Genomic DNA, 17,453 nt, shown 5'->3' with positions numbered 1-17,453 from the left:
TTCACACAGTCACACACACACAGAGTCAAACACAGAGGCACACAATCACACATCACAGTCAAATCACACACAAGTCACAGTCAGGCCACACACACAAGAGAGTCAAGCCACACACAGAATGGAGCGCTTGCACACAAAAAACAAAAAGAAACAGACATAGATAGGGCACAAACAGAAAGCATGCAAGACCGAAGTAAACCGGAAAACAGGAAGCTGGTTAGAGGCTGATTAAGTGGTTATCTTCATCACTACCCACAAGTTTGTAGGCCTATGGACAGAAAAGAAATGTTAACTGTGTTCTTGTTCTACTTACTAGAGAAAGCAAGGCATGTAACATGGGCAAGCATTCTTATAGAAATTCTGGCTAAGGTAAGCCATTCATACCTAAAAAATTATACGTTTCAAGTTGACAACAGTGGTTGCCTCTCATCGCTTCCAAGCACGGCTAGCCTGAAATGACATGAGCAACTTAAAATGTGAGTGACCACAATGTAAATGATGTCTCCATTATTCTTGAAGCAAGAAAAGTAGCTTACGTCATGAGCAACACCAACAGTTATATTAGAAAAGAAGATTTAAATGACCTGTGATGTAATAAGCATCATATCAGTCAAAAATACTTGGAAATCAGTTTATGATCATAACAGCATAATTCATGCGTGTATATCAAAGTTATCAAGGAATCATCGATTCGGTATAAAACAAATCAGACAAACTGATCAAAATTCATACTCCAGCCATTTGAAAGGATAGAAACTTACCGATGATTCTGTGTATCTTGTAACTCCAATAATTCACTTGGTTTGTCGTCTTTGACTTTAGCTATAGGTGAGAAGAACCTGAGAACAAATAGAAGTTACACAAATAGAAGTGCCCGGTTCCTGCAATGTTCAGATGTTTGGTACACAGTATGATGCCCAGGAAAGAATGAGGAAGTGGCAGGGGCTAGGAATCTGGTAACAAAGAGGACCAAGGCTAGGCTATACATTATCCCAATAAGATGTAAGTTGTCTGGCAGTACCTTCTAGGAAGAACTTTTGCTATTTCTGCCCATTTATTCCCATATACCCGATGGGCATTAACCACTGCATGTTCCTCCTCAATAGTCCAAGCTTCTCTCTGTATGTATGAATTCAAAATTAGCTTCATATTTACAAATCAGCTCTTCAAGTAACCAGTGTGTTTATGAATTAATAAACATTCCCTGTTTGTCTTGCACAAAGGGGGAAATGCATTTAAGCAAACCATAAAAATAAAACAATCAAAAGAGTACCTTCTCTTGACATTGCTTGCCTATACACCCACCTTGCAATGAGACCATTTTGTCGGTCCATACTGCATTTTGAGCACAAATATCAGGTGCCAATAGGTAGTTATGGATACAGCACATCTAAAAACATAAGTAGCCAGAAGTAGCAAAAATTGGGACTTCGGGCATCAGCATCACAAAATGTAAAAAAGGTAAATATACCTGCATTGTATGCAAACCCAACCCATCAGTGTCCTTAGCAACACAATAAAGAGCTAATGTGACATGTCCAGATCCACATGGCTGTACCTTAAATACTTAGAAAAGCGTTATTCTTGACAATAGTACAAAAAAGAGTATGATATCCACATAAGACATGATCACAAAGAAGTTTAGAAAAAAGAATAGTGTAAGGTCTGTTCACATTCAACAAACAACAATCAATCGTGACATATAAAACACAAGTTATACAAGCCACGCCATCAAGAAAATGCAATATTCACACAGTCACACAGTCAAGCCACACACACACAGAGTCAAGCCACACACATATTCACCATCAAGCTACACACAATCTCACACACACAGTCAAGCCCACACACACAATCAAGCCACACACACAATCAAGCCACACACATAGTCAAGCCACACACACACAGAGTCAAGCCACACAGTCACACACACAGAATGCAGAGCACACATAATCAAGCCACACACAGTCACACACACAGAATGCAGAGCTTGCACACAAGAAACAGGCATAGATAGGGGCACAAAGAGAAAGCTAATACATGCAAGACCGAAGTAAACCCAGAAAACTATAAAGAAATTCCAGAACTTGAATGAGTAAACTGATTTCTCTAGAGGGGTGAGGGTGATTCAGAATTTCAGATCTTCGTTCCTGAAAGGGAATAATAATATGTTCCACTGAGACTGTCGAACCGAAGAGAAACCATGCAGTTAGATGAAGGATTCTAACTAACCAATTGGAAAAGTGGGTCCTCGGGTAAATATTTCAATGTGAACTCCCTTTGGCACGAGTATCTTGGGTCTGTATTACGTAGAACTCCATGACCATAGCCAGGAACAACCTATGGATGCAACCAGACATCAGTAATTTATAATTCTTGCTTGTAAGTTCAAATAAGATCAACAATGAAAAGCAACCTTAGATCTCTATCTTAGATCTCTTGTTCAGCATTCAACTAGAATAGTTTAGCAGTGCAAATTTCCCATAAACTCATAAACAATAGTCAATGTTAAATCTCAGAATGAGCATGCGTGCAATGGAGGTGGTCAACTTAACCCAGTGAGACTAAAATTCTAAATAAATGGCACGGCTCCATAAAGCAGCACTGCATTGATGGTTTCTAATTGGCAAAACAGGATCAAGAGACAAGACGATCATGATGGTTACAAGTTACTGCAGTAATTAATGATAATAAGCTGAATAAAAAAGGTGTGAAATCACAGGACACTGAGATGAACTAAGAACCAATACTAATGTAGCAAGAACACGAGAGCGTTGTGGGCCAGCACCAGCCAATATTGTGCATGTTACATCAGCACTAAGAAACATGTTCCATCAAGATTTTTGAGAATAAAATATGGAAGCAATATCAGTTCCAAACACGACTTGCTAATAACCACTGCAGTACTTAAACATGAGTATCAAGTAGGGTAATTTATTACATACAGCCACTACACCGGCAAGGCAACAAAGAACCATACAAGAAAGAACATTAAAAAGGAGTAAATTGCAGAAGAGAGAAACAAATCTACACCTGATTGGACTAAGCCTTACTTGTCCCCAATTTGGCGTTGCTCAAAATTTGAGAGATACCATAGTACCGAAGTGCAGCTTCCAAGAATTTACGCTTTAGATCTAAAATTCTCACATAGCAGACCTACAAGAGATATAAGAAGGGAACTAAATTTTAATCCTTAGCTGTAGACAGATAGATTATTAAACTATTTCTGAACCAACAAACCTTGTATTGTAAGTTCAGAACTTCCTGGTTGCTGTTTGTGACCAAAAACGAGTCTTTGTTGATAAAAGCTTCAGCATTCACTGCATCATCATACTACAAAATGAACTACATTAGTCTAGCTGACAATGCAATGACGACAAAGGTTAAAAACAGGACTAACCTCCAAATAGAGTCGTGCAATCTGGACGCACTTGGATAATTTGTTTGTGTCATCAAGCATCCTCGTTTTCAAGAAGTTGGTCAGATTTCCCGGACTTAGAAAATCCAATGACATATAAAGAGAGACAAAAGCTTGTTTCAACCTGATTCCTGAGTCCAAGTCAATGCCACTAAGCATTTGTGCTGCTCTCAACCATTGTTGTTCAGATTCATACAATTCTGGAAACTTCTCTCTAACCACTACAACCTGCATATAGATAGCAAACACGGTTATAGATCAAGAATGTTGCAACACTTTTTTACATAATAACAACAAGGTCAATTACAAAATCACCGAAGAAGATATAGTGAGAAGTTACAAAGCCCACAGAATCAGATATTATGTCAGTTATTTATGGTAGTGAAACAAATCTAGAGATAAACATTCTGTATGAGATTTACATGAAGACACTGGAATAGCAATAAATTCACTTGATGATTTCTTTCACAAGATGACAAGCATGATGCATGCATTCTTTGTACATTTTTCAGCACATGTATAAATTAACCAGCTTCGATCTACATAATCTTTCAATACTAGGTATTTTATAAAATTGAGATGAGCACACTTATTCTATCTTTGTTTACTTTGATGGTAGCTAATACCTAAAAATATGAATAGCTAAGACCTTTTGGCATGATTGCAATAAATAGAAATCATACTACTCATTAGTGGCTAATTTCAGTGACTGTTTTCAGCAGCTTAACAAAGTTTAAACCCATGAGACATTATAAATTGCAACTTCAATAAGAACTCCCAAACAGTAACACTAAGAAGACATATATTTAGATTTCTGAAATGCGGTGCATAAGAGGGACATGATGCACGAAGCTGTACATAGATATTTAGGTTCTACAATGCAACCCATGTGAGCATGAAATGAGTGGCAACAGTAATTCCCTATATTGCATTATTTTCTCTACTCACAAAGAAGATCATGAGGTATTATAAAACTATAGTCCTTGAGCAATAATTAGTGCTTGATAATTGAATAGATATAACTCGGTTTGAGATAAGCTACCTTTCCACTCTTCAGTGTCTTCCATACATATTCTTTAAGTTGGTCGATTGTAATGTTACTCCCAGTCTCTTCCATTACAGATCTGATCCATAGCTACACTTCCTCCAGTATATGGTGACTATTCTCAGTTTATGCACATCAAAACAGTAAACGCAGCATTTTAAAATAACAGGGTGTATGCTTTTCTTCTTCTTAACATCATGTGCAAAAGCAAGTGGGTAAATAGCACAGCCACAAGTTCTGCAATTTGTTCATTTATTACGAACAATTTGTTCCAGGAGATCCATTTGGCAAGTACAAGTTGAGCATGATGTGGCAGAGAACATCAACTACACATAAAATCAAGTGTACCTGATTAGCCAGGCCGTGCAGTGGCCCAGCCAAGCCGTTAAGTGTCCTTAGCAACACAATAAAGAGCAAATGTGACATGTCCAGATCCGCAAGTCTGTACCTTAAATACTTAGAAAAGCATTAGAATATGATATCCACATAACACACATATCACAAAAAAGTTCAGAAAAAAGAATAGTCAGTTGTCTGCACTAAACAAGTACTGGTCTGTTACCTATGATCAGGCACTACCAATACCAAGTTAGCATAAATGATTAGTCATCAAGACAATCACTCCTGCCATATAAACATGTATCTCAAGGAAAATTTGTAAAAGACGTGGTTAATAACTTGAATAAAACACACCATATCAAGTATACTAACACAGAAGTGATATCAATATTTCCACCTTCCTCATCAGATAGTATAAAACACACCATAGCTAGTATAAAACACACGCCTACACGGTTTGCACCCAGGACGCATCCCCATATATGGAAAGACAGACATTCGGAACATAAGCAAAGCATGGCAAGAAGAACCCAATTGGAAAGAACACTAAACAAGCAACCATCAGAACGACCATAGTGAATCACCCCATCTCTGCTTATAAGAAGGGTAATTCAAGAACATAAGAACAACCGTAACGAACAACCATAACGACCAGCGAGCCAAACCAGAGTATCACAAGGGCACATGCGTTTGAGGTCTGGAAATCGCCGACGAACAATGCAGCGACGGAACCGAGAAACCGATCTGAATGAACACGATAAACTGACCATGCTTTGGCCTCTGTCCATCTCCGTAATCCAAATTCAAAACCTAATGGCGAACATGAAACACAGAAACACGAAATGTAATCGTTCATCGCACCGCCACGAACACGAAACACAGGATCGTGAGTGTCTCTCAGATAACCGAAGTGCACGCAGAAGTTGAATGATCCACCAAACTTAGAATCAATATTAACTACTCAATGATCCAGCAAACATTACTACAAAATTTTATGGAATAGGGTGTCAGAAGCTCAATGATCAATGACCGCACACTATAAGTTAACTGTCACAAAGTCTAGGCAAAGCAAGAAAAGCATTTTCCATTGACTGGACATTAGTAATACAAAAAAAGAATATGATATCCACATAAGACATAACAAAACACGCATATCACTAAAAATTAGAAAAAAGAAGTCAACTGTCTACACTAAACAAATACTAGGTCATTAATCACAATACCGAGTTGATGCCACAAAATTAAACATGACAAACAATAAATTTTCAGGCAAACTAACTGGGAATTAACAAATGTCAGAGCATAAGAGTTGGGCTAGTCAATTGGATCAGCATTATCACAAGAAAACAAGCAGCACATGTCCATGTTATCCAAAGGAAAGGGACATGACAGAATTTAGCAACAACAACAACAACAACAACAACAACAACAACAACAACAACAACAACAACAAAGCCTTTAGTCCCAAACAAGTTGGGGTAGGCTAGAGGTGAAACCCATAAGATCTCGCAACCAACTCATGGCTCTGGCACATGGATAGCAAGCTTCCACGCACCCCTGTCCATAGCTAGCTCTTTGGTGATACTCCAATCCTTCAGGTCTCTCTTAACGGACTCCTCCCATGTCAAATTCGGTCTACAATAATTTAGCATCATTTAAAAAAACATGTGATGGACGTGCTTTCATGGATAAATAAATTCTAGAGTTATGCTCACAACAGAAATATATATATGCCCAGGTGTGCAATAACAAAATTCTGGAGTTATGCTGTGCAATCTAGAATGTAGTCTAAGGGGAACTAACTAGCATCAGCTCATCTAGAACTCCTATGAGTACTTCAATGGAAATAGCAACATCAGGGAGAAAAGAATGAACCTTTGTCCAACAGTAGCAGCAACAGGTGTTCAATTATATAGTCAAGCAGCAGGCCACATGGTTTGCACTCTTGTAAAACTTTTCTGCTCGGAACACACAAGCAAAGCATGATAACAAGAAACAAATTGGAAAGAACATATACAGTATACACCATCAGAACAAGCGTCTCTGCACCTAGGATTAGAGCACACACGCCTAGCCGGTACAACAAGAACTCAAGAATTAACGGATCCTGCAACTCAAGAACTGACAGAGGGCCAAAAATTGACAGTGGGCCAACAAGAGAGCATGCGTTTGAGTTCTGAAAATCACCAAGAGCAACGCAGGTGACGGAACAGAGCAACCGGTCTAAACTAGCACGATAAACGAACGTCGCTCCCCGTCTCCGGCCGTAATCCAATTTCAAAACCAGACCCGTTCGTTCCTGCAACCGACGCGAACACGAAACCCAGGATTGCTAGCTAGTTCGGATAACAGAAGCGCACGCAGACAAGATTGCTAGTTCGCAAACGAGGCGAGACGGGCCAAGATCACGCGAGCGCATCGGGACAACGGCGAGGTCGAGCGAAATCGAACCCGGCGAGACTCTAAACGGGCGACGGCGAGGACGAGCAAGATCGAACCGGACGCGACTCCACACGTGCGACGGCGAGGACGAGCAAAATCGAACCGGACGAGACTCTAAGCGGACGACGGCGAGGAAGAGCAAAATCGAACCAGGCGCAATTGCAAACGGGCGACGGCGAGGAAGAGCAAAATCGAACCGGATGGCGACTCCAAACGAGCGACGGCGAGGACGAGCAAAATCAAGAACCAGCCGCGGTTTCTGAGCAGACGACGGCGAGGGCGAGCAAAACCAAATCAGGCGCGACTCTAAACCTAAACGGACGGCGAATCGAGGACGGGCAAATGCCAAACCAGACGCGGCGAGGCGAGGCCGAGGCGGGAGGCAGGGCCCCGGGGCCCCGGGCGAAGGGAGGAGGAGCAGACCGGCCACGGCCAGAGCGCGGGGAGGGAGGACAGGGCGCGCCTGGCCGTGGGCGGGCCGCCGGGGAAGAGGCGGTGTCGCCGGAGACGGCTTCCGCGGGCGGCGGAAACCGGAGGGAAGTGGAGCTGCTGCTGGTGGGTTGGGGCTGGATCCGGGCCGGGTGGGCAGGACAGGAGGGGTCGGTTGGTCGGTCGGTTGGCAACGCGGCGCGGAGTATTACCGTTGGGAGCCTCCGATCGGGACCGGGTGCTCGAGGCGGACCGGGAAATTTCTGTTGGGAAACCGGGTCATCTTTGGGTGGCGGCACGCCTCGTGCGTGCAGCGCGGGGTATCCCCTCCCGTTTCCCCCTCTTTAGGTTAAGTGGGTACTTATCCCTTGACCACCTACCCCTATATAAAGCAACGAGGAGTCATCATTGTAACACCTGATCATTGATTAATAAAGCTGGTCTCCTCCATCTCTCTGTGTCATTTTACTTTCGCATACTTCGACTACTTCGTCTACGACGCTCGCTCTCGCTCCGCAACCTCGGACCGGACTCGCCGGCGGAGTTGCGGAACACGTTATCAGCACGCTTCGCTCCATCAACTCTCCGTCAAGCCTGCGTCAAGCCTGCATCACGCAGGCTTTCGTCGATCCCGCGGAGGTATAAGATCCGATCCCCACTTTTTTGCAAAAATGGATCCCTCTCGTTTCTACGTTTCCGTTTTTGCGATTAGATTATTTTCGGATTTGATCTACCTATGGTGCGGATTTTCCTCCCAAAAACCGAGCGGACGAACACGTCGCCGACCAATGTCGATGTTCTTGGACTACGAGGGACTTGTTGACTGCCCTATAGGGAGTCGGTACAGATCGCGACCCCGATGATCGCGGTACCGCCGCAAATGCACCAGATGTGCCATGCGCCGTCGGAGTTCCAGACGAACACGACGAAGATCCGCATCCCGAGGCCGGCGTCCAGATGACGCCGTACCAAGCACGCTGCACCGCGTCCTGCTGACGCCGCCGCCGCCGTCTCGATGGCCGGCTCGACGCCGCGTCGTGTGGCGTGGCCGCCGCCGTCGCGCCGGTCGTCGCTCCGGCCGAGCCCGTGCACGGCCGGCTGCCGTCGCCGGGGCTCGAGCTGGCCGCCCCGTGCCCTGCTTTTGGCCGCGCCGCCGCGTGCCCAGCTGGATGCGGCTCCGCGAGTCGCCGCCCGGCTGGCGGTCGCCGCCGCGTGCGCGCCGTCCCGTGGCCGTGCCGCGCGCCCTGGCCGCGCCGCGCCAGTGGCCGTCGCCTCGCCCGGCCCTGCTGGCTGCCGGTCATCGCTCCCGCGAGCGCGCGCGACACGCCAGTGGCCGTCGCCTCGCCCGGCCCTGCCGGCTGCCGGTCATCGCTCCCGCGAGCGCGCGCGGCACGCCAGTGGCCGTCGCCTCGCCCGGCCCTGCCCGCTGCAGGTAACCGCTCCCGCGAGTGCGCGCGCCTGGCCAGTGGCCGTCGCCTCGCCCGGCCGCGCCCGCGTGCGAGCCCCCGCCGCCGCGCCCGCGTGCGAGCCGCCGCCGCCGCTCGGCTGCCAGGGGAAGCCCTAGCGCCGTTTGCGTGCAGGAGGCAGCGCCGCGCATGGGCCGGCCCGCTGGCTCCTGGGCCGGATGGGCCCCGGTTGAGGGGATGCCTCCTCACACAAAAAAAAGGAGGGAAAGGCGCTGGCTGCTGGGCCCAGATGGGCCGCGCGCCGTGGGCCTCCAAAAACAAAAAAAACAAGGGTGGCGCCGGCTGCAGCGCGGCGAATTGCGTTTTAGCCCCTGGATTTTTCCTGTTTTTACGCGTAGCTTATTCCTGCTGTAATACTTCGCGTAGAAACCCCTGGAACTGTCTGTTTTCGCCAAAAATGCGTATTTGGGCTTAAAAATACCTCGGGAATTCAATTTTTGGGCTAGTTTTCTCATACTAGATGCGCTTAACATGCTATCTTTTGTAACATGATATTATTGTATGATTTTACTGCTGTAGATTAATTGTTTAGCACTCTTAATCATTTCGTAAGTCATATAATAGCATGTTTTAAATAGTGGAACGTCATTTTATTGAATAAGTTTATCAACATCGCTTTGTGCAAAAGATTACCTGCTGTAATCTCATGATTTTTGCATAAATCGCAGATGGCCGGAATTGCCCACAAGGAGTTTCCTGAGTTGGCCCAGACAGGGCTGAACTACCTGTCATGGTCCTCGGACTGCGAGATCTTTCTCCAGGGCAAAACCCTCCTGAGGGCGATCGGTAAGGGGGCCCAGCTGGCCGTCACTGATCCCAAGTTCGAGACTGAGAATGCGCAGGCTCTGCACTTTCTCCGTCATCACCTGTCACCTACTCTGAAAGATGAGTATATGGCTGAGCGCAGTGCTTCTGGCCTTTGGACCGCTCTTAAGCAGCGGTTCGAGCGGCTGAAGTACACTGTGAAGCCACGTGCAGAGGCAGAGTGGATCCGTCTGAGGTTTGCGGACTTCAGGACGGTTGGGGAGTACAATTCGGCTCTGCACCGGATTTGTACGACTCTTCGGTTGTGTGGTACTGAGATTACCGACTCCCAGAAGATTGAGAAAACCCTATCCACTTTCCACCCCGACGCGGTCCAGTCCTCACGGAACTATCGCCAGGGGAACTACACGAGGTATTCAGAGTTGATTGACGTCCTCCAGGTGGCGGAGGCGCAAGACGAGGTTCTCAAAAAGAACTTTGTCGCGCAACCACTTGGGGGGAGTTCTCGCCAGGAGGTGAACGCTCTCAAAGTCCGCAAGCCTCAACAGAAGAAGAGGGGCCGGAAGGGCAAGAAGAAGGGCCCTCACCCCCCAGCCCCGGCTAAGCAGAACAAGCCGGGCAAGGGAGGGCAAAGGCCTCAGGACTGCTTCCGTTGTGGCTCGGTGGAGCATTTCTCCCGCCAGTGCCGCGCACCACAGGAGGTCGTTGACGCATATAAGGCTCGGAAGGCGCGTGAGACGCACCTCGCCTTGGTTCAGGAGGGAGCTCCACCGGCGCCCATGGCGGCACCCGTGATGATTGCTACTCCCCCTGCTGCGCCTATAGAGGCGACCCCCGTGGTGCCCATCGCGGCAGCTTTGGCGGTCTCTACCGACGCCCACGTCGCCATGGAGGTTGACCACATGGCCGCCTCGGCGCCGCCGCCACTAGACATTGATGCTGCCTCCAAGATAATTTCTGAGGAGGATCAGCTCACTAGTATGGAGATTGCGGCGGAAGTGAATGGCTTCTTCACCGAGTCCACTTAGCATACCTCTTTGGTTATCACGATTCCGTGCTTTGCTACAATAAAATTGAATAAATTCGATTTGGTTGTAAGCTCTATGAGAGCATAAACTTATTCTTTACTTTGGCGATTGGATGACATTTATTCATTTATTCCATTATTTATACATGATAGCATGTTATGTTCTGAGATGTGTGCATTTATTTTTAATGTATTTTCTTCCTCATTACATTAATTAGATGTCATATTTTAGAACGCGTGTGGCGCCCGAATGGAGGAAACGTGCCTTGCCGATAGCGCCACCACTCATACCATTTTACGAGAAACTAAGTACTTTGAGTCCATTAAAAAATCTCCGGGAAGTATTATGACAATCGCCGGCTGCGGTTCTCACATAGTTGGCTCCGGACGAGCCACTATTATACTCCCCATGGGAACAACTTTGCTCATTAATGATGCGTTGTTGTACCCGGAGTCGACTCGTACTCTATTGAGCTTTAGAGACATCCGCGCTAATGGTTTCCATGTTGAGACCGATGATGAAAACGGCAAGGAATGCCTACTCATCACAAAGCGGGATGAAGGTGGTAAACATGTTATCGAGAGGCTTCCTTCGTTTGACACAGGGCTATACTACACTAAGATAGTAGCACCGCCCGTGTACACTACCCTCAAGACCGTCTTTAGAAGCTCTGAACTCTTCTGCCTCTGGCACGATAGGTTAGGCCACCCCGGACTTAGGATGATGAGAAATATAATTAACAACTCGCATGGCCATAATGTTAACGTGAAGAACTTCCCGAATCCTGATGATTTCGTGTGCTCCGCATGCGCTAAGGGGAAGTTAGTCACTAGGCCATCGCCCCTCAAGGTGAGGGATGAAATCCCCGCGTTCTTGGAACGTATCCAAGGGGACATATGCGGTCCAATTCAGCCCCTCACGGGGCCGTTTCGGTACTTCATGGTGCTCATTGATGCTTCCTCTAAATGGTCCAATGTTTGCCTGCTGTCAACAAGGAACCATGCCTTTGCCAAATTGATCTCACAGATCATCCAAATGCGGAATAATTTCCCGGATTATCGTATAAAGTCTATTCGAATGGACAACGCCGGAGAATTTACTTCAAAGGCGTTCGATGATTATTGCATGGCAATGGGAATCAAAGTGGAGCACTCGGTACCACATGTTCATACACAAAATGGACTTGCCGAGGCATTGATTAAAAGAATTAAATTCATTGCCCGACCGCTCCTTCAGGGTTGTAATTTACCAACTACATGTTGGGGCCACGCGGTGTTACACGCGGCTAATCTCATCAACTTTCGACCGTCGGCCTACAACATCCACTCTCCTGTTCAACTTGCGCAAGGGTCGGCACCGAAAATTTCCCACCTTCGTAGGTTCGGTTGCCAGGTATATGTACCAATACCACCCCCTCAGCGATCGGCGATGGGCCCGCTCCGTAAGTCGGGGATATACGTTGGTTATGAGACTGTGTCCATAATCAGGTATCTGGACCCCATGACAGGAGATTGTCACACGGCTCGTTTTGCTGATTGCATTTTTGACGAGGATCTTTTCCCGACTTTAGGGGGAGAGAATCAACCCCTTGATGCTAAAAGTCGAGAAATCACGTGGCAAGCCACGGGGATCCACGCTCATGACCCGCGCACTGCTGAGACTGAGAGAGAAGTCCAAAAGATAATAGATTTGCAGTCTTTAGCAAATCAACTGCCCGACCACTTTAGTGACTTAAAGACTGTGACAAAATCACATGTGCACGCGCGCAATGCACCGGAAAGGGTTGAAATACCGAAGAAAAATGATGGTATGCCCGCTCCCGTCCAAAGGCCTAAAAGGACGAGAAATCCGGCTTCTCAAATCCCAAGTACTCGGGGACGCCCGGCGAAAAAGGATAAGAGAGATTTATCACAGCCTGTCACCAAAGTACCCCAAATTGAAACGGGGAGCCAGTCGAGACCTGGCACAAGTACGGAAAATTCAGTGCACGAAATTCCGGACTTAAACTTTCCCATAGGGGAAACACCCAGCGGAGATGTGAGTGCACACATCTGCGCGGGAAATCTAAAGGACCTTGCTCCCATAATGGGAAATTTGGTAGAGCAAGTGTTTGCGCCTGATGCGCTCCATGACGAAATGGCCATAAATTATATTGATACGGGGGAGTCCCTGAACCGAGCAACGGTGATTGTCGACATCAACTTTGCTACGAAAATTGCCTCAATCATAGATCTTGACCCTGAGCCTAACACGCTCGCTGATTGCAAGAAAAGGTCGGATTGGAAAGATTGGCAGCAGGCAATTACTGTCGAATTATTATCTCTCAACAAAAGGAAGGTGTTCGGACCAGTTTGTCGAACTCCTCCCCACATTCGCCCTGTTGGCCATAGGTGGGTTTTTGTTCGAAAGAGAGATGAAAATAATAAGGTAGTACGGTACAAAGCAAGGCTCGTTGCTCAAGGGTTCACTCAACGACCAGGTGTCGATTTTGAGGAGACTTATTCCCCAGTCATGGATGGAGTTACCTTTAGATACTTGATCTCGATGGTAGTAAACATGGGCTTGAAAATGAAACTAATGGATGTTGTCACTGCTTACCTATATGGTAACTTGGATTCGAACATATACATGAAAGGTTCCAGAAGGTATCCCTGTTCCGAACCATGATAGAGCAAATAGGGGTCTATACAGTGTTCAACTTCAAAAGGCACTGTACGGACTCAGACAGTCCGGTAGAATGTGGTACAATCGCTTAAGTGATTTCCTTCATGAGAAGGGCTACACGAGCAATAAAGATTGCCCATGTGTTTTTATACGGCGATCCCAAGATGGATTCTGTATAATCTCGGTGTACGTGGACGATTTAAACATAATCGGTACACCTGAGGATATTGAGGAAGCGAGTTCCTACCTGATGTCGGAATTTGAGATGAAGGATTTGGGTAAAACCAAGTTCTGTCTAGGTCTGCAACTTGAACATTCCCCTGATGGGATTCTAGTGCACCAGTCGGCCTACACCCAGAAGGTGTTGGAAAGATTTGGATTTGATAAGGCATATCCTTCTAAGACCCCGATGGTCGGAAGATCTTTACAGCCAGACAAGGACCCGTTCAGGCCAAAGGAAGAGGGGGAGGAAACTCTGGGACCAGAGGTTCCTTACCTGAGTGCAGTTGGAGCACTCATGTACCTCGCAAATTGTACACGGCCAGACATTGCGTTCGCCGTCAGTTTGCTTGCTCGGTACAGTTCTGAACCTACCAAAAGACATTGGAAAGGTGTCAAGGACGTCTTCCGTTACCTGCAAGGGACCAAAGATCTTGGTCTATTTTATAAGAGGAATCAAGACCTATCTATTATAGGCTATGCCGATGCTGGGTACCTGTCGGACCCGCATGATTGCAAATCGCAGACTGGCTATGTTTTCCTTTGTGGTGGAACTGCGTTTTCCTGGAAATCGTCCAAGCAAACACTTGTGTCGACTTCCACGAACCACTCGGAAATCATGGCACTATTCGAAGCGTCAAAAGAGTGTGTATCGCTTCGGCGGATGATCGGCCACATTCAGCAGACATGTGGGCTGAACACCGTACAAACCCCTACCATTATCTATGAAGATAATGCTGCTTGTGTTGCACAAGTCCAGATGGGTTATGTGAAGAGTAACCTCACAAAGCATATTAGTCCCAAGTTCTTCTATGCACATGAGCTGCAACAGTTGAACGAGGTGAGAGTTTTGCATACTAAGTCCTGTGACAATCTTGCTGATATGTTCACTAAATCATTACCGGCATCAACCTTAGAGAGGTGTGTGCGTGGAATCGGTATGATGAGACTTAGAGAGATGCAAGGTTCAGGGGGAGAAACTTCACAAACTCGTCGCTAAAATCTCAATCCTGATGATCGAGTACTCAACTTGATGGTTGAGTGGATTGTACTCTTTTTCCCTTGAGTGAGTTTTCCTGATGTTTCTCACACGAGGTTTTTGACGAGGCAATTCGTGCAATACAACAACGTATACTGTGTGCTCTTTCTCCACATTTTTTCCCACTGGGTTTTTCGGAGTTTTGAGGCATGGATATACGGATAATTACCCAAGGGGGAGTGTTGGGAAACCGGGTCATCGTGGGGTGGCGGCACGCCTCGTGCGTGCAGCGCGGGGTATCCCCTCCCGTTTCCCCCTCTTTAGGTTAAGTGGGTACTTATCCCTTGACCACCTACCCCCTATATAAAGCAACGAGGAGCCATCATTGTAACACCTGATCATTGATTAATAAAGCTGGTCTCCTCCATCTCTCTGTGTCATTTTACTTTCGCATACTTCGACTACTTCGTCTACGACGCTCGCTCTCGCTCCGCAACCTCGGACCGGACTCGCCGGCGGAGTTGCGGAACAATTTCTAGGCTTGAGGGTTGAGGCAGAGGCGGTTGCGTGCGGAAGGGCTATCCAGCCGGTACAGAGATACCGGCCCATTAAGTCATGTTAGGTTGTGTGTCGTTTCTTTGAAAGAAAAAAAGTCACGTGCTTTTAAATCCCCCAGACTTTTTATGTATGCCACTCCAAACTTTGATTGAATATAAAGCAGCGTCTTAGTCCTAAAAAAAAACCCACGGTCATAGATGCTATGAAAAAAAAACATCTGCAATGTATTCATTTCGTTAGCACCAACTCAACTTAAGATCCAGCCTTTTTCACGAAAAAGTTAAGGACCAACTAATTGCCCAGCTAGAATAGCGAGCGTACGTATCCAAATACCGTGTTTGAGGTGACTTTCGGCGATAGTACGACGACCGGCGTGATGCCGACTCTTCCCTCCCCGTTGATCCCCTCCCTCTCCCAATTTGATCATTCTTCCATCTCCGAGCTCCACCACTACTCTCCCTCCTCTGTTATGATCCCTTCCTTTTGTGTATATACAAGCAAACTCATCATGTTGGGGAGGGTCCTGGCCAACCCATGCCTCTGCCACTGGTTGTTTCTCCCTAGCAATCCTCTATTCCTCTTCTCTCTTGATCGTCTCTCAATCCCTGGCCTCCTTAGTCGCTCTGTATCCCAAGAAGAACCACATTTGACGCATGTGTGTTGACTACCAACCCCTGAACAAGGCATGCCCCAAGATCCATTCTCTCTGCCACGTACGTATCGACCAAGTGATCTTCTCCCTAGCAATCCTCTATTCCTCTTCTCTCTTGATCGTTCTCTCAATCCCTGGCCTCCTTAGTCGCTCTGTATCCCAAGAAGAACCACATTTGGCGCATGTGTGTTGACTACCAACCCCTGAACATGGCATGCCCCCAGATCCATTCTCTCTGCCACGTAAGTATAGACCAAGTGATCGATTCCATGGCTGGTTGTCAGCGTTTGCGTATTTCGGGCGCATATTCATGCTATCATCAGATAAAAATGAGGTAGTCAGACGATATAGACTTCCTTCGTCATCCCCTATGAAACTTTCTCCTACATTTTCATGCATTTGATCTAGGAAATGTTGGTGCGACTTACCAGTGGTGTATTCGGAAATTTTGACACTACCGGGTCAGTAGAAACTTCCACACCTATGTCAACGACATCGTGGTAAAGTCCAAGTGCAGGGATGATCTTCGGGCGGATCTGGCGGAAACCTTCACAGGCCTAAGGTAGATCAACTTGAAGCTTGACCAAGAGAAATGTGTCATCAAATTACCTACAGAAGCTCCTTGGTTTCGTCATTTCGTGATGCGATATCGAGGCCACTCAGAGAAGACCGAAGCGATCCTCTGAAGTATGTGTAGTGATTCATTGGGTGCATTGCTGCCCTTAGGGCATCTCCAACGGTGACCCAAAAACCGCTCGCATATGTCCGGACTGCGGAAGCCATCCAACGCGGGCATGTATCGGTCCGCAGCGCGGTCCAGATGCGTTTTCTCCCGCAAATTGGAGAAAAAGTCGGGGGGTGCAGGAGTCCAGACAACAGCCACGCAGGACTCTGACACCCCATGCCCACCCAATCCCCCTCCCGGTCCAATTTCCTTCCACTACGCACCTCCCCCTGCTTTGCATTCGCACCCTCCACCTCTCCCGCCACCATTGTAAGTCTCCAGCTGCCACAGAGGCATTGCCAGACGTCCGCAACCAGCGCTGACGCACCCGCTCGCCTTTACGACGGCGTTGTCCACCTTGGAGCCGTTTGTACCCAGGTATACTCCCCCTCCCCCCCGCGTGTCGATGACCTCCATGGCAGACACCACGCCCGACAGGTGTTCGGTCAAATGCCATTGAGTTTATTTTCAAACGCTAGGTTGTTTTTAGAGTATGAAGGATGGTGAGTTACTCTACCATGGATGATGAGTTGTTGTGCGATGCGTGGTTGGCCGTATCCGTAAATTTCGTAAGCAGAGGAGGACCTTCTGGCAGCAGGTGTGTGAATCATTTCACGCATAAAAGCACATTGCACCCTATGGCATGTACATCATTCAACAACACAACGTGAGGTCATTGTCGTATTGTTTGTACACCATCCAGACCAACGTCACCAATTTTTATC

General features: G+C 46.8%; 2 protein-coding genes across 3 annotated transcripts; one reads left to right on the top strand and one right to left on the bottom strand.

The window, feature by feature from the left end:
* Positions 1–377: 377 nt before the first annotated feature.
* LOC120966153 (COP9 signalosome complex subunit 4-like) lies at positions 378–8,318 on the bottom strand. 2 transcript variants are annotated; one of them, XM_073501003.1, is made up of 12 exons: positions 4,461–8,318; positions 3,543–3,646; positions 3,401–3,461; positions 3,241–3,333; positions 3,034–3,156; positions 2,233–2,340; positions 1,472–2,150; positions 1,274–1,335; positions 1,022–1,119; positions 762–839; positions 537–584; positions 378–450 (listed from the first exon to the last, which is right to left on the bottom strand). In XM_073501003.1, exons 1-5 carry the CDS (start codon positions 4,533–4,535, stop codon positions 3,043–3,045), a joined length of 447 nt encoding a protein of 148 aa, XP_073357104.1. In that variant the 5' UTR covers positions 4,536–8,318; the 3' UTR covers positions 378–450; positions 537–584; positions 762–839; positions 1,022–1,119; positions 1,274–1,335; positions 1,472–2,150; positions 2,233–2,340; positions 3,034–3,042. The 2 variants fall into 2 exon arrangements, with proteins under 2 accessions (XP_073357104.1, XP_073357103.1); XM_073501002.1 differs by having other exon boundaries at positions 3,401–3,646.
* A 1,489-nt stretch (positions 8,319–9,807) lies between these two features.
* LOC123494440 (uncharacterized) lies at positions 9,808–10,932 on the top strand. Its single transcript, XM_045230303.2, has one exon. The coding sequence runs from the start codon at positions 9,808–9,810 to the stop codon at positions 10,930–10,932; it is 1,125 nt and encodes a 374-aa protein (XP_045086238.2).
* Positions 10,933–17,453: the final 6,521 nt, after the last annotated feature.

The sequence above is a fragment of the Aegilops tauschii genome, chromosome 6 (genome assembly GCF_002575655.3).
Source record: "Aegilops tauschii subsp. strangulata cultivar AL8/78 chromosome 6, Aet v6.0, whole genome shotgun sequence".
Taxonomy (NCBI): Eukaryota; Viridiplantae; Streptophyta; class Magnoliopsida; order Poales; family Poaceae; genus Aegilops; species Aegilops tauschii.
Note: the sequence above shows the minus strand (reverse complement) of the source record. Positions and strands in the feature narration are given on the sequence as shown.